The sequence below is a fragment of the Apostichopus japonicus genome, chromosome 23 (genome assembly GCF_037975245.1).
Source record: "Apostichopus japonicus isolate 1M-3 chromosome 23, ASM3797524v1, whole genome shotgun sequence".
Taxonomy (NCBI): domain Eukaryota; kingdom Metazoa; phylum Echinodermata; class Holothuroidea; order Aspidochirotida; family Stichopodidae; genus Apostichopus; species Apostichopus japonicus.
The window spans coordinates 14,700,296-14,723,347 of record NC_092583.1 but is presented as its reverse complement, the minus strand read 5'-3'; the positions used below and the strand labels follow the sequence as shown (position 1 = coordinate 14,723,347).

Genomic DNA, 23,052 nt, shown 5'->3' with positions numbered 1-23,052 from the left:
AACAGCAGCGGTTAAAATGCCCGCCCTGATAGGTATCAATTAAAACGTCATTTCCGGTTTACCCAGCATGCGTCAATATAATATTCCCGCTATATGTACATGGTATGCATGTGAGAGGTCTAACCTACCGTTATATTCACTGCATGCGGGAATACCACGAATAGGGTAACATTCAGAATATAAAACTGTACCTGTGCAGTTCGTGCATGATGCAGTGCTACTGCTAATGGTACATGTCAGTATTTTTGAAGGAAACATTGTTGATACTACGTTGGCCTAGCCTACATCACTGGGCCGCAGGTGTAGGTGGGACAAAATCTCGAGGACTATATCTCTGAAGAGATCTACTAACGTTACTCACACTCACTCAGTATACAAACAAATTTCAAAATTTCCACACTGATAGTAGGGCCGGTCATCGAAGATGGATCTTATTCAAATCCTAGAAAAGACGGTCGCACCAGGTACGAATGCTCAGTGCTCTGTGAGACTAGGCTTGGCCTAATTAGGCTTAGGCTAGGCCGAAAAGTTGGTCTAGCTAGGCTAGTGTAACTTACACAGGCATATGCCTAGGCTATATATGTATTGTTACACGAGTACCAGCTGAAATGAGCCTAGCCTGAGGCTAAAGCCAGTCATTGACAAATACGTTCGCCTACTCGACATTGAATTTTAGCTTTGGCGAATAGAATATGGCAGATTTCACAGTAAAGGGGTCCAATTATACTTTTCAAATATGAGTTGAGGTAATGCAACATATTCAATTTAAAAAAAATTGTGATACCAGAATTATGCAGTTATATGATTGTAGAAATAAAAAAAATAATGATTTTTATGTGGTGTCTTTTTTATCTGTGTCCGAAGAATTTTTATTAAGTGGAACTACATATTGTGGACGGAATAGGGTCCCACATGTTTATACACCTCAATTTCTTGAGGCCTCCCTTGTTAAATGACCCACCCCTTCAAATATTGTCCACCATTTTTTAAAACAGGATAGTGGAACAAAACAAAAAATAGTTAGTTTTGGTTAAACTCCCCATTCAATTTTCTCTAATCACACATTGAAATTCTTTACCTTGAACTTCTAAAATTCTGTCCAATTTGTGATAAAATGTATATCTATCATTTCCTTCAAAACAAAGAAACAAATTCTCCCGTCAGTCAATGTGATTACAACATTGGTAATCGCCCGTCATCATCTTGTCCAAAACATGGCAGTAATTGTAAAAATGTGTGAGTTATAAGCAATCTTTGATGTCGAACGTTATGTCTGTCCAAACTTCCATGTCACGTTCGCTCGATCACCAAAGAAACTTCATTGAAGGTGAACGAACTTATCGTCATCAATGTTCTGTTATCGCACGATTATTTAGTCTGTATGAAGTCAGTCTTCAATTGTGTTAGGCTAAACATTTTCGTAAGTACAAAACGTAACGAAAAAATCACATTTTGACAACTTCCGTCCAACTGCGTTACGTTCGATTTACCGTTACGTTCGCAGAATTTAACTTAGGAAAAGTATTAAACCTTTAAACTTAAAAGTTTTGTTGGACTGGTGGTATGAATAATTTGATTTATTTTGACCGTCTGCTACAAAGTAACGTTACTTCCATGTGTACATATAGCACTCTGTAAGGATAGGTCAAAACAATTATTTGACAAGGCGAACGTAACGCTCCTAAAATGCGAACATAACGCGGGACGGAAAACAATAACTTTAATGTGTGGGTATACCGGTTGCGCGAAATTTTGTAGTACTTATCTCTACACCTCTAGTCATTGATCGCAAATTTTGATGCAAAAGTATTTTAGGCTTAGCCACCCACTAAACCTCTTCATATCACTATTCTTTAGTAGTGTTTGCACGGGGTATCCGCGAAACTACCCGGTTCCTAATTTATTACCCGAATCCTACGCAGTGTTATTATTTATTTTATTTTATTTTATTTTATTTTATTTTTTTATTTATTTTTTTTATTATTATTTTTTTTTGCAAACCGATGGTTAGGCAAAATTCCCATTGACTTAGTGTGGTGTTAGGCTACAATGTGGTCGAAGCTAACAGCAATAACGAAAGTATTCCATGGATACCTTATAACTGCGTCACAATTTCAGCTAATAAACATGGTTATGCTAGATTACCCCATTGACTTAGTGTGGTGTTAGGCAACCCCTTGGTCGAAGATAACAGCAATAATGAAAGTATTCCACGGATATCTTATAACTGCGTCACAATTGCAGTATAGGCTAGAATTTTCCCAATTGACTTAGTGTGGTGTTAGGCTACCATGTGGATGATGTTGAAAGAAATCTCACAATTATTTTTTATACATTCGTTTATTTCGTACATAGAATACTGACTAGGTATTTTACGAGGTGTTACTAATGGATTATAGACGGAACAACTAAAAAATAGTATTTTCTTGAAAATCGCGATACACGTGGGTAAACAATTTTTCCGGGTACCTGGATACCCGACCGGTAACAACTCTCGGGTACCCGGTTCCCTAGTTTTGGACCCATGTAAACACTATTCTTTAGACAAGTTCGGGGTCTGGGAGAGAGTGGGCCATGGCTATTATGTGGCTGCATAAACCTTTCCTGAAGCAGTTTAACTTACCTTACCTTGAATGTACATGTATACCTGTGACTACCTGTGATATATTAGCTGAATAAATAATTTTCTTATTTATTGTAAGTTTGTCCTTCATTGTCAATGGTTATGTTTGCAATGTGCATTTGACATTTTTTTGTGTCCAGGGGTAACAACTGCAAAACACAGTTTCTAATAGCATGACATGGAATTTGGATGAATCCTTACTATGCCATAAAAGCATTCAAGTAATCATTTAATGATATCAAATGATTAAACTATTGTCTTACTGATAGTGAATCTGTCCGTCCAAGGTTATGTTTGCAATGCATATGTTACTTTTGTCCGTCCAAGTGTTATGTTTGCAATAGTGATGTTTCACCTAATTTTTTTGTTGAATTAACATTGAATGTTTGATTTGCATTCAAATGTTTGATACTCCAGTTGTTATTAATAAACTATGAAACACTCAAGTACCTGCCTTTTTTATATCTTATTCAAAAGAATTTTTCCATTTAAATTTTATGAGTTTTGTCCGTCCAAGTCCTTAAAAGTCTTCACGCTCCAGTAAATGGTAAACTTCAGCTGTACAGATGAATCTGATGGTTGATATCAGATCCATAGTACTAATAGTCTCCTCTAAAAACAAAACAATTATAAAAAGTTCCTCCTCAAACATGAAAAAGAAGAAAGTATGATTAACATGCATTCATCATCTTCCATAGCAAAGTTTCCACTCGTGTTATGTTTCACTTTTATTTCCTAACAACCGTAGGTTATTTTATCTCTGCGTTTTCACAAATGATAATTGGGATGTCAAAGTTACAAATGGTAGGTCATTTGTTTTGAAACAAAGCATTTGAAAATTTGGGATCTGGAGGGACCTTTTGGACCCTGTAACTGTGAAATCTGCCATATGCAATAGCCTAGGCCTACACTCGACATTTTGGTGACTGACTCTTGCCATGGGCAACTGAAACCATGCACAACACCAGGACTGTATTGTAACAAACATTTCACAGCAAGCCTGTTATAAAAACAGTGTCTTGGTGAGCTTGAAGAAAGTTTAAGTATAGGCTAGTAGTCCCTAGTACAAGTATTAGTTAACTGATTATTGTCAATGACCAATCTCAATGGGAAGTTGGCCTAGGCCCCTAACTGTAAAATGGTTCGCCATCTGTATGTGGGGATATGGTTCATGAACTTCACGGAGCATTTCTTCCATTTGTAAACTGAGTGCCAAAGTCATTTAAGGTCTAATAAGTAATCTATAGCCTATTACTAGTATCCCCATTTATGAGTTGGAATGGGTTAAGTTTACAAAGTGCATAATGTGTATTAAAAGTATTCATAAACTATTTGTGTTTACAAATTAATTTCTAAACCAATTAAAAAAGTAAGAGGAAGATTGATATCATGACGGCTTGGTTATGCTCAGGCAACCCCTAACCATCAAGTAGGCTGTAGCACTAGCTGCCCAAGTAGACTAGCCTAGGCCTATTTGATAAACAAGGGGAAGTCCATGTCTAAACTTAAAATAAAACACAACAGACTAGATCACTACAACTAGAAGATACAATTTTAACTTTATAGAAAGAATTTGGCACTATTAAAATCCAGGCATGAGGTTATGATATAGGAACCTTTAGGGGCTGATATGCAAACATGAAATCCACAATATAATAGATTATTTGTGAATTCCGTACAAAAATAGTTAGCCGACGAGGCATGGAACTGCGGATTTGTTTAGGCTTTACTACCATGCACTCACAACGATAGGAGAAGTATTAGGTTTGTTAATACAAACAAGTTTTTCATGTCAGAATACCAATAGTCACTAGAGGTGGCAAACACAACATTCACCTGTATTCACCTGTTTTCTCGGGCTCCTTGGTAAGACAAAGTCTTATAATGCCCACTCAAAACTAATAAAAAACACCACTGCAATGATTTATTTTGCTGGGTGACTGGGGGAAGACTCAACAGGATTAACACCTGCTGGGTCTATAACTGAACTTGTTGAAATGTGTAGTTAGATACACATCCACCTCTGATTTGAAGCTGTTAATGGTTGGTGCATTCACTGCTGACATCAGTAAATTGTTCCAGGTGTCAACGACACGGTGGGTGAAGCTATGCTTGCGGATGTTGAATGATTTCTTAAGTCATTTTCTACATGCCATCAGACAAACTTTGCAAAATATGCAAAGTTTAAGGACATTTTTGAGACAAAATTTGCTGTCCTTCGCTGCCATGATTGTTTGCAAAAAGTTTCCAGAATCGCACTTGACACAGGTCACATGTGGACGGTGGGATCTTTGTCAACCTTAGATTTTCATTGGGTAAAGGTGGCTTCTTATTTAGTCAGTGGTGTGAAGTAACAGTGAAATATCTGTATCAAAATTTTAAAAATAATGAAGGGTAGGCCTGCTCAGGAAGTTACAATGAGGACCCGTATAGGTTTACTCACCCACACCTAGTTTGTATCCGCCTTAGTACTACAGGAGTCATGAAGTTTAAAGCTACCTTCGAAACCATGCAGCGGCATTCTTCTTGATCAGCATTTCTTTGGAATTGTTTGAGAAAAAGTAGGCCAAGGTGCATATTAATGATTCTGTGACATTCATTACATAGCACCATGTATCTGCCTACCTTAGTTGATAGAAAGTATTAATGTTGTATTTTTGTATTATACTACAAGTATGGACACTTAAGGTCCAACTTCCTTGTACGGAATTCGACCACTTTGTCCAGTACCCAATCTTTCTTCCCATCATTCAGCCAATTAATTTTCATGTTAGCCTAATTAATGAACAAATCAAATCAATTGCTATATTTTATGAAACTTTTATGAAACCTCCCAAAGCTCGTTTTTGTGAGACTTGTCTTCTTAACACTTGACCAAATACAAAACTCAAGATTTAAATTTGAAAGTAACAAAAGGTTTTATTTCCTAACCTACTATTCAATCTTGAAAATGAGTTAGTAACTTACAAAATTTTAGTTGCACCAATTTGCATACTAATATATTTTTTGTAATTGTTTCCTTTCCAGATAAAAGTGAATTGGATTCTGCGCAAGCATTTCTTGAAACTGCTGCCCAAACAGATCTGGTGAGATGTGGTTGATGTTTGCTATGAAGCTCTACAGGGAGGAGTCATCCTATCACAGGCCTAGTGCAATTATTTGTCTTTGTCATGTTGCTAACTCTTTTTATTTTCAAGCTCTCTAAGAAAGTTCCAATTCCATTGTCAAAATCTGTGCCCTTTCTGATGAAAGATGAGCCAGATCTCCCAAACTGTTGGGATTATTCAGGTTTTTTTCTGTGTACTTATGCTGAAAAGCATTTGATTAGGTGAATCTTATAAACTTGTTTGTGAAGTTTTCCGTTCAATTTTCATGGCAAAGACAACCTGTGGTACATTGTTTATGTATTCATAAGAAGATCAGAATACAATAATCAAAACAAGTTGCATTTCTGTCAGGTCTTTCCCTGCAAAACTTTTCATTGAGAATTATTTCCTTCTGTTTCAAAAACATATTCTAGTACAGTTCCATCGTGAAAACATGCCTAGATTAAAAGCTAACGATGTTTTGTAGTATTTCTTCATATATAACATTTTGTAATGGTGTTTTTTCTTTCTTTGGCAGCCTGGCTTTTTAATAGCTCTCTCTCAGGCTCTAGCAGCAGTCGCAAATTCCCCGGTAGCCCGAGTTGCGGCTGGGTTACAACTCAAGAATCACCTCACATCCAAAGACCCACTTGTGCGCCTCCACCACCAACAACAATGGATGAAGTTGCCAGATGAAGTTAGGGGAACAGTCAAAGCTGCAGTGAGTAAATCCAACCAAGTTATTTGAAGCAATAAAGTAATGAGTGTTCTAGACTCATGCATAACATACTTCCCCTGATATCTTAAAAGTGTTCAAAGGTCATTGAAATGTCAGGTTAGTGGTCATACCCAGTAGTTGGGTAGCATCGGGCCATTGCAGCCTGTGAAATTGTGAATATCCCAACAACTTTATGCTTTACCTGCGAACACTATTCTCCCTTGTCTAAAGACAAAAACAGTTCTGGGAAAAGTTTAGAGATATGCTATTAGGTTAAATTTCCTTTTGAAGGAGATTGCATACTACCATGGAAGTCAGTTGCAATGGGATTAATTTCAAGTTTACAAGATTGTTTACGGCTTAAGCGTGTATATTAAAGCTACTAGTGGTGACCTCAAACTGGAAAAGAATTAACTCGTAACAACTCTGTCAGTTACCACCTTTTTTTGTTGACCAGAAGAAAGGAAAGACAAAACCAAGACAATCATTCATTACCTTTTGTAAGTTAATGAGAAGTTTAATTCTGCTCCTTCTATTTTTCTTTTGTATCTTCTCCAAATAGGTTCTTAGTGCACTTGGCACTGAAACCAGCAGGCCAAGCCAAGCAGCCCAGGTAGGTGATACCCTTGTTTAGGGGTTTGTAGAATGCACAAGAAACATGTTTTTGATTTGGTGGCACATGTGCCATTGAACTTTTCAAAATATATCGATTAAGTAATGCAAGAGACAGATAAGTGCTATACATTGTCAAGAAGTCATTCCTCATGTATTACCTTAAATTCAAAGAGCAAACCATGCCCCCAGTTCCGACATGGAGGAAAGGTCTTGTGACAAAACACCACTACGTCTGTCCGGTTTCCTTTCTAAGTTCTGAATGGATATTGTATAATTAGTGATGGGGAACAGTCCAAAACTTTGCTCCTGGGTTTGCTAAGTTGCTGATTTCAGTCGGTCTTGGTTCTTTCAGGTATGTGAAAGTTCTCTCCAACTTTCGTGGGACCATTCCACCAAATTTGACACTGGGGTGGTCAACACATGACCTGTCCAAGAGTACAAAGGGCAAGTTTTCTTGCATTAAAAGTGTGCAAGCACATAATGCGGAGATATTACTTAGGCTATACAGTCCAGTGTACACATGTAAAAGGAAGCTAACATTATTGATCAAATCTTTCTCAGGGGTTGAAAAAGTAACAAATATACCCTTAAACACATCAAGAGAAAAAAGAATGTCACTAAATGATGAAATTATGGAAGAATACACATGGAGGTTTTTCTTCTGCATCATTCCAATAAAACTAACTGAAAATTGGAGGACGACATTAGTGATTTTTACGAATTCTCGGATCGGGTAGTAAAGGCTTGGACCGGGTAGTAATTTTTTAAGGTCGGTCCACCAGGTTCCAGGGTACCAGTTCCATCACCTTGAATAATATTAACAATCTTGAATACACCAAATGTATTCACTTAGTATTTGTCCATATGTTACAGTGTGTTGCTGGGATAGCATGTGCAGAAATACCTGCCGACAAATGGCCAGAACTCATAGACCAGCTTGTGAAGAACGTCTCTGAATTAGGAGAGAGGACGCCAGAGGCGTACGACAACATCAAAGAGGCATCCTTGGAGGCCATTGGTTACATCTGTCAAGATATTGTAAGTACAAGAAGAGCTTAACGTATCAATAGTGAGGTCATTGGTTACATCTGTATTGTAAGTACAACATGGCTACATATCGATAGGAGGTCATTGGTTACATCTGTATTGTTAGTACAACTTGGTTGTGTATCATTAGGAGTTCCTTGGTTACATCTGTATTGTAAGTACAACACGGTTACATATCGATAAGAGGTCATTGGTTACATCTGTATTGTAAGTACAACATGGTTACATATGGATAGGAGGTCATTGGTTACATCTGTATTGTTAGTACAACTTGGTTGTGTATCATTAGGAGTTCCTTGGTACATCTGTATTGTAAGTACAACACGGTTACATATCGATAGGAGGTCATTGGTTACATCTGTATTGTAAGTGCAACATGGTTACATATTGATAGGAGGTCATTGGTTACATCTGTATTGTAAGTACAACTTGGTTGTGTATCATTAGGAGTTCCTTGGTTACATCTGTATTGTAAGCACAACATGGTTGCATATCAATAGGAGGTCATTTGTTACATCTCTATTGTAAGTACAAAATGATTACATAACAGTAGGCGATCTTTGGTAAGTACAACATGGTTACATATCGATAGCAGATCATTGGTAATATATGTATTGTACGTACAACATGGTTACATATCAATAGGAGTTCTTTGGTTACTGTATTGTAAGCACAACATGATTACATACCAGTAGGAGATCTTTGGTAAGTACAACATGGTTACATATCGATAGGAGGTCATTGGTTACATCTGTATTGTAAGTACAACATGGTTACATATCAATAGGAGTTCTTTGGTTACTGTATTGTAAGCACAACATGATTACATACCAGTAGGAGATCTTTGGTAAGTACAACATGGTTACATATCGATAGGAGGTCATTGGTTACATCTGTATTGTAAGTACAACATGGTTACATATCGATAGGAGTTCCTTGGTAACATTTGTATTGTTAGTACAACATGGTTACATACCAGTAGAGAAGATAATTTAAATAAATACCATTATTACATAGTAGTCTGTATGCCTGTGTACATACAATGTTATAATTATGATTGCTTTGCCTTTACAAGAAATATTTCTTATTTTCTTGGAGGTGACCACAACCTTTGTGTTGAGGTTGTCTTATTGCAAAGGTGATTCAGAAAGTTGGAAAGCTTGTGAGTTGTCTTATTGTCAATTAGCTGGTTTGTCTGTCCTATTTTAAATTAGCCCTACTGTTTCAATCCTGATACAAAACAATGTCATGGTCACACATCATTAAATTAAATCATTTGTTTTTGTCTTGTTTTTCTTTTAACATATTTATGTAGCCGGAAGTGATGTAGTAAAAATGAAAGAGTCTGTGATTGTGCCTTATGTGATGATGTAAAACTATTTTGGGGGCTTTTTTCTTGTACACTAGCATTATGACAGTGACCTGACCATTAGTATGTAGATTCAGGCCTAGTATAAAGCTATAACACGAATACGTTTAAACATTGTAAAACAAAAAGTAAATGATTTTCATTTTCTTTTTGTTGTACATAATAGCTTCACAGCTAGCATTCTCAAAAATAGTTTTGCCCAAGACTTTGCCAGGAAAGATCTCACTTGTGTGTTTAACTGGATGCAAATATATTTTCAGTAAATTTCCTTATTTTTGGACCATTTGGCTGTATATCATGTACCTCAAACCTCCGTGCAAATTGCAGAATCCAAACTCCAAAGCCATAAAGCTGTTCGTAGGATGCTGTATTTAATCTATAGAGAAAATATGTATAACAGAGTCCAAAGGGTTGACTGAATTTGCAGAATGAGTAATTTGGTTTTAACAGTCACATCAATTCATTCCCTTCCTGTCGATGAAAGATGAGGGCATATTTTATGTAGTAATGTAACAGACAGGGCATGATAAAAGAGGTTGTGCTATATCGATGCTAGTAAACACAACACTGCTGGTAAACACATCACTGCTAGTTGCACTTTCGGAAGTGTGTGTCAGTATACAGCAGTGTATAACAGGGGCTGGAGGAGAGGTTATGTTATTGACTAAACTGCCACCATCAAATCTAACGGCTGCTCCGTTTGCAATCAACTCATGATCAATCTAACATACATTTAAAGGAGCCAAACAAAATACCAAGAAGATAATAGTCCACACTTTATGTTGTTGTTGTATTTTGTAACAAGTGATGAATGAGAAAATTGACATGAAAATGTTCAATTCAAAGCTTAGAAAAGAAGTGCCACAGGTTATGATTAAAACAGAGTAATAAGTGTAAGTACGAAATCCTGTGAATTTCGTTTTCACAATGTACAAATATAGTTGACTTTTTAAAGGTATTAATTAAAAATGTTCTAAAGTACCTTTCAGATTAACTATCAGTAATGGGTACACCAAAGAGATATGACCATAAAATAGTGTATAGGTACGGAAGAAATCCAGTGAAAGTTGAAAAATACTGAGATCAACGAACTTTTATTGTAAATTGTAAATGTGTCATTAAAGGATGGTAGATGTAGTCTATTAAAAAATATAACAGTATGAGGAAAACGGAAAATGGAAGAAAAAGAAAAGACCTGAATGTTGTCGTTTAAGTACTTGTGTTCTTTTAACTTGTTCATTCTGTGCGAAATAACTAAAAGTTTGTTTGGTATTAAAAGTAACTCATCTTGGAATTGAAGTATTTTTAATTGTGATTACTTTTGTAAGCCTTACTTTCAGTTTTGATGATGGTGCTGTTTGGTTATATGAGTAATTTTCATTTTCAATGTGTATGATATAAATGTGCAATTGGGGGACTGGAGGCAAGTCGGTAGTTGTGTACACAGCACAAGAAAAGATGTTTCAGTTTAAAAAATTATGTTATTTTATCCTTTTTCTCTTTCCCTGTTTTTTTTTTTTTTTATAGGAACAAGAGTACATTCAGATTCATTCAAATAAAATATTGACAGCAATTGTACAAGGTGTACGAAAAGAAGAAGAAAAGTGAGTATGATTATATGGAGACTCATGGATGTGAAATTTCAATAAATTCAGAAATATGTTATGAAATGATGTAATGAAGAGTTCACACATAAATGTTGTACATGGTCTCTACGTGGATCTCCTGCATTATGTTGTGTAGAAGTCATATTCTGCTGTTAATTATGCACAGAAAAGTGACTGGGAGATTAAAAACAAATTTTATAAATAGTGAATGAATGATTCATTAGAATGGATGGATCGATGAACAGGGATGAACGGATTACCGAGATTTAACAGTGATACACAGTGAAGTCCATAACTCCACCCCAGCTGTGTATGTGAAAATTGCAAGCTTTTCATGTATCTTCTCCATTTGGCTTTCTGTTCTATACATAAATATTAACTGAGTTGTTTGCTTTCTCTTTCACAACAGTAATCGAGTAAAGTTAGCGGCTACAAATGCTCTCCTCAACTCTTTGGAATTCACTAAATCCAATTTTGAAAAAGAGGTGAGTATTGAACATGGATTCTTAGGATGACTTTTTTTGTCTTTTTCTTGTTTTATTTGTTATAGTTCTATGATGTACATACGATCTTGGCAATAAAGTTTAATGCTTATCTAACATCTCATGTTAGTGAAGTGCCCCCCCCCCCCCAGCATTCTACTTTGGACGTGGTTCCTTAACTCTCTCAGTTACAAACATTGAAGTCATTCAGCTAACTTTCACTAGACCGGTGAACATTTTAGAATCTGTACGTCCTGGTTGTTTTTCTACTCATTTTAATGGACAGTTTATATGCAGGGAATGTAGCATTTTATTTGTAAATTGCAACACAAGTCCATAGCTATTCTAGCATGTTTGTGTGCACAGAAAACATTTGTATGTTTACAACAGTCAAGCTTCATAAAGTTTTAAAATAACTAGTCAAATAATGTACTTTGTTTCAAATCATTACCAGTTATGTATTAATATCCACATTTTGTATCCCCCAATTCAATTTTTATGTGGAAACCAAGCAGATTTCTAGTAATTGTAGTTGAAAAATTGTTTGACATTTTCAGTCACAGCACTAGGAAATCATTTGTTTAGTTGCTCTAGATCCATCATTGTTTACTGAGAGAGAGAGAGAGAGATAATATGTAGTGTCAATACAACTGCTGCTTTGAAAGGAAACCATTTTCCATTCAAATTATAATTGTTGGAGTATGTGTTAGGGATTCATGTACTGTACGTAGCTGGTTGAAACGTTAAATCCTGGCTGCAGATGTTTTTATTGAAGACGGATGCGTTATTAGTTGGAAGAGTGACAAAATCAACAATCACATTGTTGGTAGTGTTATCATTAAACTTAAGTCATGTCAATAACATGAAAACAGAAACAGGTCAGTCTTTGTCACGTGACAGTGAATTTGTAAACGAACATCGAGAGGGATTTAACCTAATCACTTAAAGTAGAAGTGACATGTCACATGTGACTAGCTTCTGTGAACAATCTTAGTGATATTGTTTATATATTGTATATTATTGTTGTTGTGTTTTGATTGGTTGAAGGTTCACTCACTATCCACTGCATATTCATTCTTTGTTTCAACAGATTGAGAGACATTACATCATGCAGGTCACATGTGAAGCCACCCAGTGTAAAGATAACCAAGTTAAAGTGGCTGCCCTTCAGTGTCTTGTCAAGATTGTTTCCCTTTATTATGAACATATGGAAAGCTACATGGGACCAGCTCTCTTTGCTGTGAGTTTATCTTCATAAATATTCATTAATGATTAAATTTTAAAAAAACTTGGCATGAATATTCACATGCAGTGGAAGTAATGACGGGCATTGGAATAGGCAAATCGTTGGTACAGCCAAGTTTCTATGAGCCGTTTTTAGTTGCTGTTTAGCCTAAGTAGCACTGTGTTCAGTGTTATTATCATGATGTTTAGATTAAGTGATTAATGAAATGCTGAGTCATTAATTAATTAGTCAACTACTGTAGTATCAAGTTCACAGTACTTAGTGTAGGTTAATATTTCAATTAATTTTGAGCTGTCATCATTTAGTAGCAATTATAGTAGCATACATTTAGACGTCGATCTTCTGTTCAGATTTGAAATTACCAGATTTGTTCTGCAGTCATGCATCTAGAGATTTGCCCTCAACAGTGCACTCTCAGTTAATCACCTTATTATATACAGTTAGGCTTACATGTAAGGATATGTAATATAGAAAGTGCATTTCCACAAACAGTAGAACTCAATCATTCACAAAAAAGCACATTTCCTATGGATAGTCCCTAGTACAGGTGTAGATAGTATTGTGAGATTATTCCTGTTGGCATGCATATTCAGTTATGTGCTATAACAATGAATATTCAGATCTGTCCTACCTCTTGCATATTCATATTTGTCCTTAACATGCATATTCATATTCAGACATGCTTTGTCCTTTCTTTCTCAGATATCTGTCGAAGCTATGAAGAGCCCTGTGGATGAAATCGCTCTGCAAGGAATTGAGTTTTGGTCGAATATATGTGATGAAGAAATGGATCTAACTATTGAAATGCAAGAAGTAAGACATCTCACTCTATTGTGCCCTTCTCTTATATACCTCCCAGGCTGTTACCCAGTGACATACTCTACATTGATGTCAGCAGCCTAGTTGATACTATATGTATGAGAACATAGATGAATGAAGTAAATAGGGTAAACCAACCAAATAATAATATTAAGTGATGATAACACACTCAATTTTAGAACAATAGGTAATTTATTGCACTACATCTTGCAGAAGATGTTTATGCAGAACTTGCTGTCAGGGTTTTTAAGGTTTGTAACCAATCCCCCATCCCCAAACCCCTGCCACCCCTCTCATGACCTTGTCACATGAAAAACCTTTCGTGCAGGTTTGTTATAATATAAATATAACCGTTTTGTTGACTTTAAAATGAACATCCCTAACTCATGGCAAGTTTGTACCTTCCAGTGAATACTTTATTTTGTATGCATAGCAATATGCTGTCAATGCTTTATCATATACTGCTATGCAAATGCAAGGATGGGCAGGAGATATTTAAGGCTTTTCTATAAATTTGCATTAAAGTCAATTTATAATTCTAAAAGATAATAAATAGGCTATTTGAAAGATATATACTAATTAGTTCCATTCATTTGCAATAATGAGGATAGTCTTTCCTGTTTCCTTTTGTTTCAGAGACATGAGAAAGATAGTTATAAATTGATTGATGGATTAATACTGAAAGCTTTTGATTAAATAGATGGTAAATTGATCCTCCTGATCCTGTGTAAGATAATATTTTAGGTACCTTTGAATTTATGAATTATTACTAACGTTCTTGTTTTCGTTTCTCTGCTTGTACAGGCTGAGGAAACGGGAAAGCAACCTGACCATGTCAGCAGATTCTATGCCAAAGGAGCTCTCCAATACCTGGTCCCAATTCTTCTCGAAACACTGAAAAAACAGGTAAGAACTTCACTTTTTCCTTTCCCTTCCTGTAATAGGTATTCTGTTAGTGGTCTGTTACCCTATTGCAGTTCATTAGGTATGCAGGAATTGTCTTGCCTCCCAATGATCAGACTGATTAAGTTGTTCGGTGGATCGTAAAACTGCTGAATGTCGTGTCAGACAAACAAAAGTATCCTATTTATTGACTTCATAAAGCACTGTAAATTGTCATACCTTTGCCTTGCACTATATTGTATGTATGTGTGTATGTATGTGTGTATGTATGTATTTCAGATCCTCCTGCAAGCAGGAACTCGCGAAAAAGCCTAATTGGCTTATCAAAGCCGCATGCTGACCGAAGTCAGTCTCTTACGTTCATATTTAACGTCCATGATTATGAATTGTCAATTGTCAACAACTCTGTAACTGGACGACCTACATTAATCTTGGAGTGACTCGAACCGGGGACCTTATGATTGAAAGGCACCGGCGTTAACCACTGAGCTAACACTCCTGGACAACAATATTAGCTAAATTTGGGCATGACCCAAATGAATGTCATGGTTGTTCATGAACGGACAGACCATCAAAACTCATCTCATGATATCTTCATCATCTCGATTGCAGGATGAGAATGATGACGAAGATGAGTGGAATCCATGCAAGGCAGCTGGTGTCTGTTTGATGTTGTTGGCTAACTGTACAGAGAATGACATCGTTCCACACGTAGTTCCATTTATCACAAGTAACATCACCGTTGAGGACTGGCATAGCAGAGATGCAGCGGTCATGGCATTTGGTAAGTTGCCATTTTACTCCAAATTTCTGTAAAAGATGCCAAGGATGCAAATTGTGAAACTTTAGGTCCTCCATTAGCATCATCGGGCCTCCTCCCAAGCATTTTTGAAGAGAGGGTGCTGTCGTAAAAGGTCTGAATGTTTTGTGATGGATTCTGGCATTGTGCTCACAAATCTCCGAATCAAAGCAACATGATCACATGAAAACACTCACTAGCATGTGAGAACATGCTGGATGAACTTGCCGAATGTAAAACATATTTATGGAAACAAGTTAAGGTGCTTAAAGTAGGTAGTTTGACTTGAAATTTAATTAGGACATAATAGAAAGTTTATAGTGATGAACTAATGGGGTAGTGCCAAGTTATTGATGGGGATTCCTAACTCACGTCAACATTGTAGACTGCAGCTTGTTTAATTTTGCAGAACTAGGTCGGGCCACTATGACAAGTGCCCTCAGTTGATTTTGTTTGCGGTTGTTGAAAATGTTATTTCAGTACCGCAGGTAACCAATGATTCAACTTTTTCTCAAGTTGTTTGCTTCTTTCGGTTTTTCACCAAAAAGACCAAGGAGTGTTGAAAAAGATGGGTCCAGTTTATCAAACTAAGCTCACATGGTCAAGGTGTTTTTTGCTCACTTATCAGTGAGTATTTAAAAGATGCCATACAAGTTTGTCAAATGTATTACCCAGTTTTTTTGACTTGCTTCAGTGTTATCTGTCCTACAAGTATGCTGAAATCAGATGCCTATTTTAAAGTTGATCAGGTAAACCGACATATCTCCTACAAGTTAATCTAATCCTTGCCTCTTGTTTTTTATACTAGAAGTCCCTGCAATTTTGTTTTTCCTTAGGTTCAATTTTGGAAGGTCCTGATCTGGAAGCTTTACAAAGTCTGGTCGTCGAAGCAGTGCCTATCCTCATTAGGCTATTGACGGACAAGAGTGTTGTCGTCAGGGATACTGTCGCCTGGACGATAGGAAGAATATGTGAACTCCTCCCACAAGCAATATTTAATAGTGATCATTTTAAGGCTTTGATAAACTCCCTGCTGGAGAGCCTACAGGCAGAGCCAAGGGTAGCAGCCAATGTATGCTGGGTAAGTTGTATGAATGTCGGGCATGTACTACAAGTACAGCAACATGAGTACAAGTTTAAGTACAATCCCTTTATGATATCAGTGTGAGTACAAGGTTCTAGGCATTAGATCGAGAACTGAATATATCAGTAGTATCTGATCGACGAAGTGCCTGTGTGAGTACAAATCCACACGGGGGGGGGGGGGGATTGCGAGCACAGGGAAAATGCAAGTATATTGTATGGACTCACTGAGCATCACTAATACTCCCTTAACCATACAGGCTTGTTTTGTTTGTTTGTTGTTTATTGTTTGTTTTGGTATTTTATCATTTTAGTTTTTTATATATTTGTTTCACGCACACATTGAGTTCTTTCGGCGCTGTACAACATGAGTACAACAGAAGTATTTCATATAAAGAAGCAGAGCCGAAACGCAATGGAATAGCGTGTTTAGACATTTATCTATATAGCTCTGCACCAATTGTATTGAGCACTATACTGCTATTATTAAACTTTATATACTACGGTATGTGTATATATATATATATATATATATATATATATATATATATATATATATATATTTGGTGTACCTTATTGTGTTTTGAGATAATTTCCCTTCCTAACTTCCTTCCTTCCCAGGCATTTTCAAGTCTGGCAGAAAATGCATTTGAGTTTGCTCAAGAAAAGGAAGGAGAAGAAGACCCATCGACATACATCCTCTCCGAGCATTTTGATAATATCGTTACTAAACTGCTGGAAGCAACATACAGGTAGAGTACTTGCTGCTTCATTTCATGGAAGAATAAATTAATTTCTGTACAGCAAGACACCAGCAGCAAAATGTCCATGCTGCCCTGCCATTTTTTTTTTTAAATGCAAGAAGGCAATTTGTAAGTTTCCCTGAAACTGCCGTGCCTCTAATGATCCTTATATCAAGCCCTACTGTGTACGACTGTACCTATCTCTGATCATAGATGGGGTTTCTTGAGTTGGATCGTAACTTTGGGTCACTTTAACAAGCCATGTAATATTTACAAAAACTTGAATAATTTTTCATAAATCTACAACTAAGAGATTCATTACGACAAAAGCCATTTTTGCAGCTCGTTTTTTACAGATTGTTCCATGTTAGTACAATACAGACAGTTTTGTGTCACATATTGCAAATTAGTGCAATATTTTATGTTTTTTTTTATTTGACAAAACCCTTTGATGAAAGTTAATACATAATTTCCTTGTTCCTGGTGTGACAAATTCAATACAGATGCCAGCTTTTAATGGTTTGGTAACATCTGTTCAACACAACCAAGGAATAATTAGAGTTAACATTTTGTGTAGAATTTTTCGAAATTTACTTTGCAGAAAAATCAGTGGAAATATTATTATGCTAAGCAAAGCAAAAGTAAATAAAAGCTTCTGGAAACTGGTTGTTTCAGTTTATCATGATGTTATATCAGAGTTCTACTATCAAGCATAATTTGCTGTAATAATGTAGGGAACAGATTTTTCTGTATGAAGGTTTCCTTCTCTCCCCCAATTGGTGCAGTTACTATATAACATTTAGAACAACTTACTGCCCCTACTACAAAATGTCTGAATATACCTCTCTTCTCATCTCATCCCCCTGTTTTTTTCTTCATCACTTTGTTATTTTATTAGGGAGGATGCTCACCAAGCCAACCTGAGGAGCGCTGCTTATGAAGCTTTGATGGAAATGATTAAAAATTCAGCAACGGTAACTTTTCACGAAAAATTCCCTCCTGACAGTAGGAATATTTTGTCCATTTTTTGGCCCATAGATATCAAAGACCCTGTCTGCAGACTGGATGTCTTCTCTGTTCAATAATTAGACCATATATTTGAACTAAAGATACATACAGCTGTAGTTAAAAAATATATAAATGTTAGGTACTACTCACACTTTTGTGGCTGGTTATACTTTACTCAGTTGATTTAAGAACACATCTCACCTTTTATGTTCTGCAATTCTGTTTTTTGGTGCTTATACTTCTTCTTCTGACCCCCTCCCACCCCCCCCCCCCCCTTTGCACATTTCCCCCATCCTATTCCCTCTGACCATTACAACTGTTTGTTTATCATCCCTTCAGCAGCTTTGACAACAGTTTTAGCTTCGTTTGTTTCCTTTTTATACTTCACAGGATTGTTATGGCACAGTTCAAGCAACAACATTAGTGATTCTACAGAGAATAAATCAAATCTTACAGATGGAGGTGAGTAAATACTATGAATGTTGTGAATTTTCATAGTAAAGTAATGTAAACATGATTTGTACTCAAAAAGAACTGGTCCTCATGTTAGAGAAAAGTAAAAATTGTATCACCCTATAATGGGAAACTAATTTGTACTCAATAAGGAGAAAACTTTCAGAATGTAGTACTTACATCAATCAGTACAAAGAAGTTTTGCTCAATTTTGAGGGAAATATATCAGAATTGACTACTTGCATCACCAACTGATATTGGTGACATGAGAGAGAGGAAACTCAGTAAATACCAGCAATATTCAATAAAAATTGAGTAACTGAATCACACACAAAAATATGCTGCAGCTGAGAGTTAACTCAATGGGTACTTGCATCACCCAATAAACATGGAACACTTAAGATGTACTCGACTCGAGAGAATTTTTGCCTTGCAATTGATTGTCGACATTTCTCAATAACAAGAACTTGCACCGATTTCAAAGGAAACTGAGAATGAGTAAATTGTATCAACCATTAAAAATAATCCAAAAAAATGGATCGTGGAGAAAAACGATTTCGGAATTGAGTACTTATCAGTAGTAGGGAAGGGGGGGGGTACCTGTCTGAGATGTAATTTGATGTAATTTCTTATGATCTTTTGCCTCCAGTCACGAGTCCAGACGGCCATGGATAGGATGCAGTACAATGACTTACAGTCTCTCCTTTGTGCTACTTTGCAAGTAAGTTCTTAGCATCTCTATGGTAGCATACGCCCATTAAAAGCCCTCATTGACTTATAGACTAAATCACAAAAGCAATGTGGTCTTTAAGTCTATATAGAAGTTTTCACTAGCTAAACGCTACCCATCACCGGATAGCTGACAAGTTGGCCTTTCATGGCACCACTAATTTTTTGTATCATGACCATGTAGATTTTTTGCAATCCGAGACGGAAGTTTTGGTCACTTGTAAACAAACCTCTTCACTCAGTAGTAAACAATTTTCCTATGCTGCTCCTGGGAGGCCTAAAGGGGTCTAAAATTGCCTCAATTGACCCAATTTTCTCACCACATGTACTTCCTTCCATTCATGCTCTTCAACATGCAAGCCACAAAATACTAGATCATGATTGATAACAGGTCAAAAAAGATGTTCTCCTGCTGCTTTTTGGCACTTTTCCTGAAGGAGAACAATCGAGCGGATGGATATAGACTTTCATAGGAGTATGCCACCCTATGGTACCAGTATCATATGCTAACAGAAATTTTTGCCCCTAAAAGCATTCCTGGAACAGGAAATGATATTTGTAGTTTAACGTAGCAAAAAATGCATCACAAGATCGCGAAATCGATCAAGAGATTGAAGGTCCATTGCAGTTTTTGGCATGCAGAAGATTAGTAATTTAATTATTTTATGACGAACAAAAAATATGCATATCTTAAAAATTACAAAGTATTCAAAATATTCTCTGTAAAAGTGTTTTATTCACGAGGCAAAGCATCGGAAGGACTATTTGGGTATTTTGTTCGTTGGTCATGTCCTCATTACAAGTCCTACAGTTGAATTCAGGGGCAGTTAAAAGAGCCAGAAAACCTTGGGTGTTGTGGTTGTTATATACTTCATCAAACAGGCTAAAACATACTAAAATGTTAAAGACACATATAGAAACATGAAAAAAATTAGTTTCTTTTTCACTTTTTGCTTCATTTTGGCATAACTTTATTCCCTTGAGATTAGAAAAAAAAATGGTGTAAAGTTGTTAAAAGGGCAAAACGGTCGGCCATTGAAAGATGGTTTCATGCGAGTTTCGTACTCTTCTTCATCACCCGTAGAGCGTCCTTAGAAAGATGAAACGAGAGGATGCCTTAAAGATCTCTGACGATGTCATGAGAGCTCTCTTACAGATGTTTCAGAGCAGTGTGGGAGCAGCTGGAGGTGGTGTCCAGGAGGATGCATTTGTAGCTGTCGGAACTTTGGTAGAAGGTGAACTGTTAAAAAGAAATTCTATTTATAACATTATATTTATTTTATTTTATAACATGATTAATTATATTTATTTATATTATTATATATTTATATTATATAATATTTATTCATTTATTTTTATATTTTATATATTATTTTATATATTTTTTATATATTTTATATATATTTTTATATATTTTTTATATATATATTGATTTATTTATTATATTTATTTATATTATTATATATTTATATGATGTAATATTGTTTATATATATATATATATATATTATATAAATTATATTTATAAGATTATATTAACATGATATTTATAACATTTATGGTCATTGGTCATCATTCTTTTACCATCGTTGGCTCTGATAACATAATAAAGAAAAAAGTTAAAAGTCACCTAATCAATGGTCTATTGTTCTGATCCCTGGCGTAGTTACAATCCTAACATCGAATCTGTGGGGTAGGCATGGTTACTTCTGTATTCAGGATTTAGCATTACTTGGTTTGGAATAATGGACATTACACCCAATGCAGTGAGGTCTGTGTTGCGAGTACTACTTTAGAGGAAGTTCCTATGGCTGTGGAGTAATTACATGATAGCATTAATAGTGGCACGTGTCATTTCAAAAGGGTGACAAAATGCAGTAGTTGCTGTTGGGAGTTTTTTTTTGGGGGGGGGGGGTGTTGGGGGTCAATGAGTGACTCTTGTGAAACAGATTTCATTATGTCAGTCCCATTGGGATTGCTCCGACACTGGACTGGCCAAATCCTGTACGGAGAGTGTAAATTAGGAGTTTCTCTAGCAAGGTGTAATTTTGCAGTTTGTAGTTAATATGATAACCAGTTTATCTCAGAAGATTTGCCATAACAGCCAGTCATGAAGTTTACAGTGTTTATAATCAGCAGATTTAATCCCAATGGCAATCAAAGCCACAGAGGAAGAAGGGGCATTGGATATTACCTGTTAAGGGAGATATCTGAATGATAGTTATATCATCTCTTCTCAATTTTGTTTTCCCCTTTTAGTCCTCGGTCCAGAGTTTCTGAAGTACATGCAGCACTTTGAACAGGTTCTATATTCTGGCCTTCAAAATCACGAAGAGTCCTCTGTCTGCCTGGCTGCCGTGGGATTGGTCGGTGATCTCTGCAGAGCCCTCAATACACAGATTCTTCCAATGTGTCACAACATCATGCACTTTCTCTTCAGTAATTTAGAGGTGAGAGAGCAGAGAGTTATTTATTGTATTTGATAAATTAGTAGAAAGCTGTCATGCTACATGCCCCACTCCTCTCCCCCTCCCCACCCCAAAAAAAGAGAGAAAGTAAATATCAAAAAAGAATTATTTAATTGACTCTGATCTGCCATACTTCGAGTAACAGCATATGTTGTTGTACTTGATTAGAAAGTAATATCCAGTCATTAAGGATTTAATCAGTATTCATTAACTCTAGCAGCAAAGTAAAGGAAGTTTTATGGTGACCTCTGACGACATGTATGCTTTGGCAGGTCGATGGAATAATGGATGGCAAGCACTGCCTCCATGAACCATAGTACCCAGTTTTGGTAATTGAGCTGCCAAAGTGGAACGCAAAGCTGCTCAAAAACAATATCAATCATGATGTAATCATAGACTGCCTGTTGTATTCTTTTCTCTGGAGTTATTGAGTAGTTATCTGGCCAGAATAAGTTAACCTTCACACAGCCACCTCTGGAGCTGGGCATATGTGTAATGTTTACTGTTCTTTGTTAGTGTCATGACCCCCACACTAATGTATCCCTTCCCTAAATCAGACTGTGATGCCAGCAATGCCACACTTTGACTATCATGGGAGTATCCCTTTCTGTACACAGGTCACATTTTCCATTACAGGAGTCCCCCCACCACCCCTCCTCTAACCTCAAGCTTATGTATCCTGTCATCCTTTTAATTTGTCCATAATTATGTAATCATAATATTATAATGTAATAATCATTCTCATTTCCTCTGTGTGCTCACTCCTACAGAACAACAATGTGAACCGGACAATTAAACCTCAGATACTGTCAGTTTTCGGAGACATCGCCCTCGCCATCGGGCCAGGATTCAAACCTTTCTTAGAACTCGCTATGCCCGTACTGAAGCAGGCCTCGGAAGCAGAGGTTGACAGAGTAAGCTTACTACAATGGTTTTACATTAATTAAGATACTTCGTTAATCTAATTGACAGCATAACAAGCACATTATATGTTGCATAAGTTTCTTCACATAAATTGTGTAAATATGTGAAAGGATAAAGTGAGAATTGTTCTAGTTAGAGTGTTGGATGGGACTTCATAGTGACTTGATAGATATAAAATGCTATTTCAAGGAGACGACCATAAATATGGCACCATTTTGCTTTGCACAAGGGAAATTACTCCCCAGAATCCACATTTTGTAGGTTTATAGGATTAAATTGCTATCCAGAAAAGAGGAATGCCATATGTATAGGAAGTAGGTAAGTTGCTGTC

The 23,052-nt window shown here is 36.3% G+C and overlaps 1 protein-coding gene across 1 annotated transcript in view; it reads left to right on the top strand.

Annotated features, from left to right (window-relative positions):
• Positions 1 to 122: 122 nt before the first annotated feature.
• The window catches only part of LOC139964571 (importin subunit beta-1-like), a 29,957-nt gene continuing 7,027 nt past the window's right edge, over positions 123 to 23,052 (top strand). Inside the window, exons 1-19 of the mRNA XM_071966258.1 lie at positions 123 to 464; positions 5,651 to 5,709; positions 6,248 to 6,430; positions 6,990 to 7,040; positions 7,916 to 8,080; positions 10,986 to 11,062; positions 11,475 to 11,550; positions 12,638 to 12,787; positions 13,496 to 13,606; positions 14,417 to 14,518; positions 15,128 to 15,299; positions 16,151 to 16,395; positions 17,019 to 17,149; positions 18,039 to 18,114; positions 18,539 to 18,610; positions 19,251 to 19,322; positions 20,415 to 20,565; positions 21,589 to 21,779; positions 22,568 to 22,711. Of these exons, the coding sequence (XP_071822359.1) occupies positions 425 to 464; positions 5,651 to 5,709; positions 6,248 to 6,430; positions 6,990 to 7,040; positions 7,916 to 8,080; positions 10,986 to 11,062; positions 11,475 to 11,550; positions 12,638 to 12,787; positions 13,496 to 13,606; positions 14,417 to 14,518; positions 15,128 to 15,299; positions 16,151 to 16,395; positions 17,019 to 17,149; positions 18,039 to 18,114; positions 18,539 to 18,610; positions 19,251 to 19,322; positions 20,415 to 20,565; positions 21,589 to 21,779; positions 22,568 to 22,711 (2,268 nt within the window). The 5' untranslated portion in view covers positions 123 to 424. The remainder of the gene's footprint in view (positions 465 to 5,650; positions 5,710 to 6,247; positions 6,431 to 6,989; positions 7,041 to 7,915; positions 8,081 to 10,985; positions 11,063 to 11,474; positions 11,551 to 12,637; positions 12,788 to 13,495; positions 13,607 to 14,416; positions 14,519 to 15,127; positions 15,300 to 16,150; positions 16,396 to 17,018; positions 17,150 to 18,038; positions 18,115 to 18,538; positions 18,611 to 19,250; positions 19,323 to 20,414; positions 20,566 to 21,588; positions 21,780 to 22,567; positions 22,712 to 23,052) is intronic.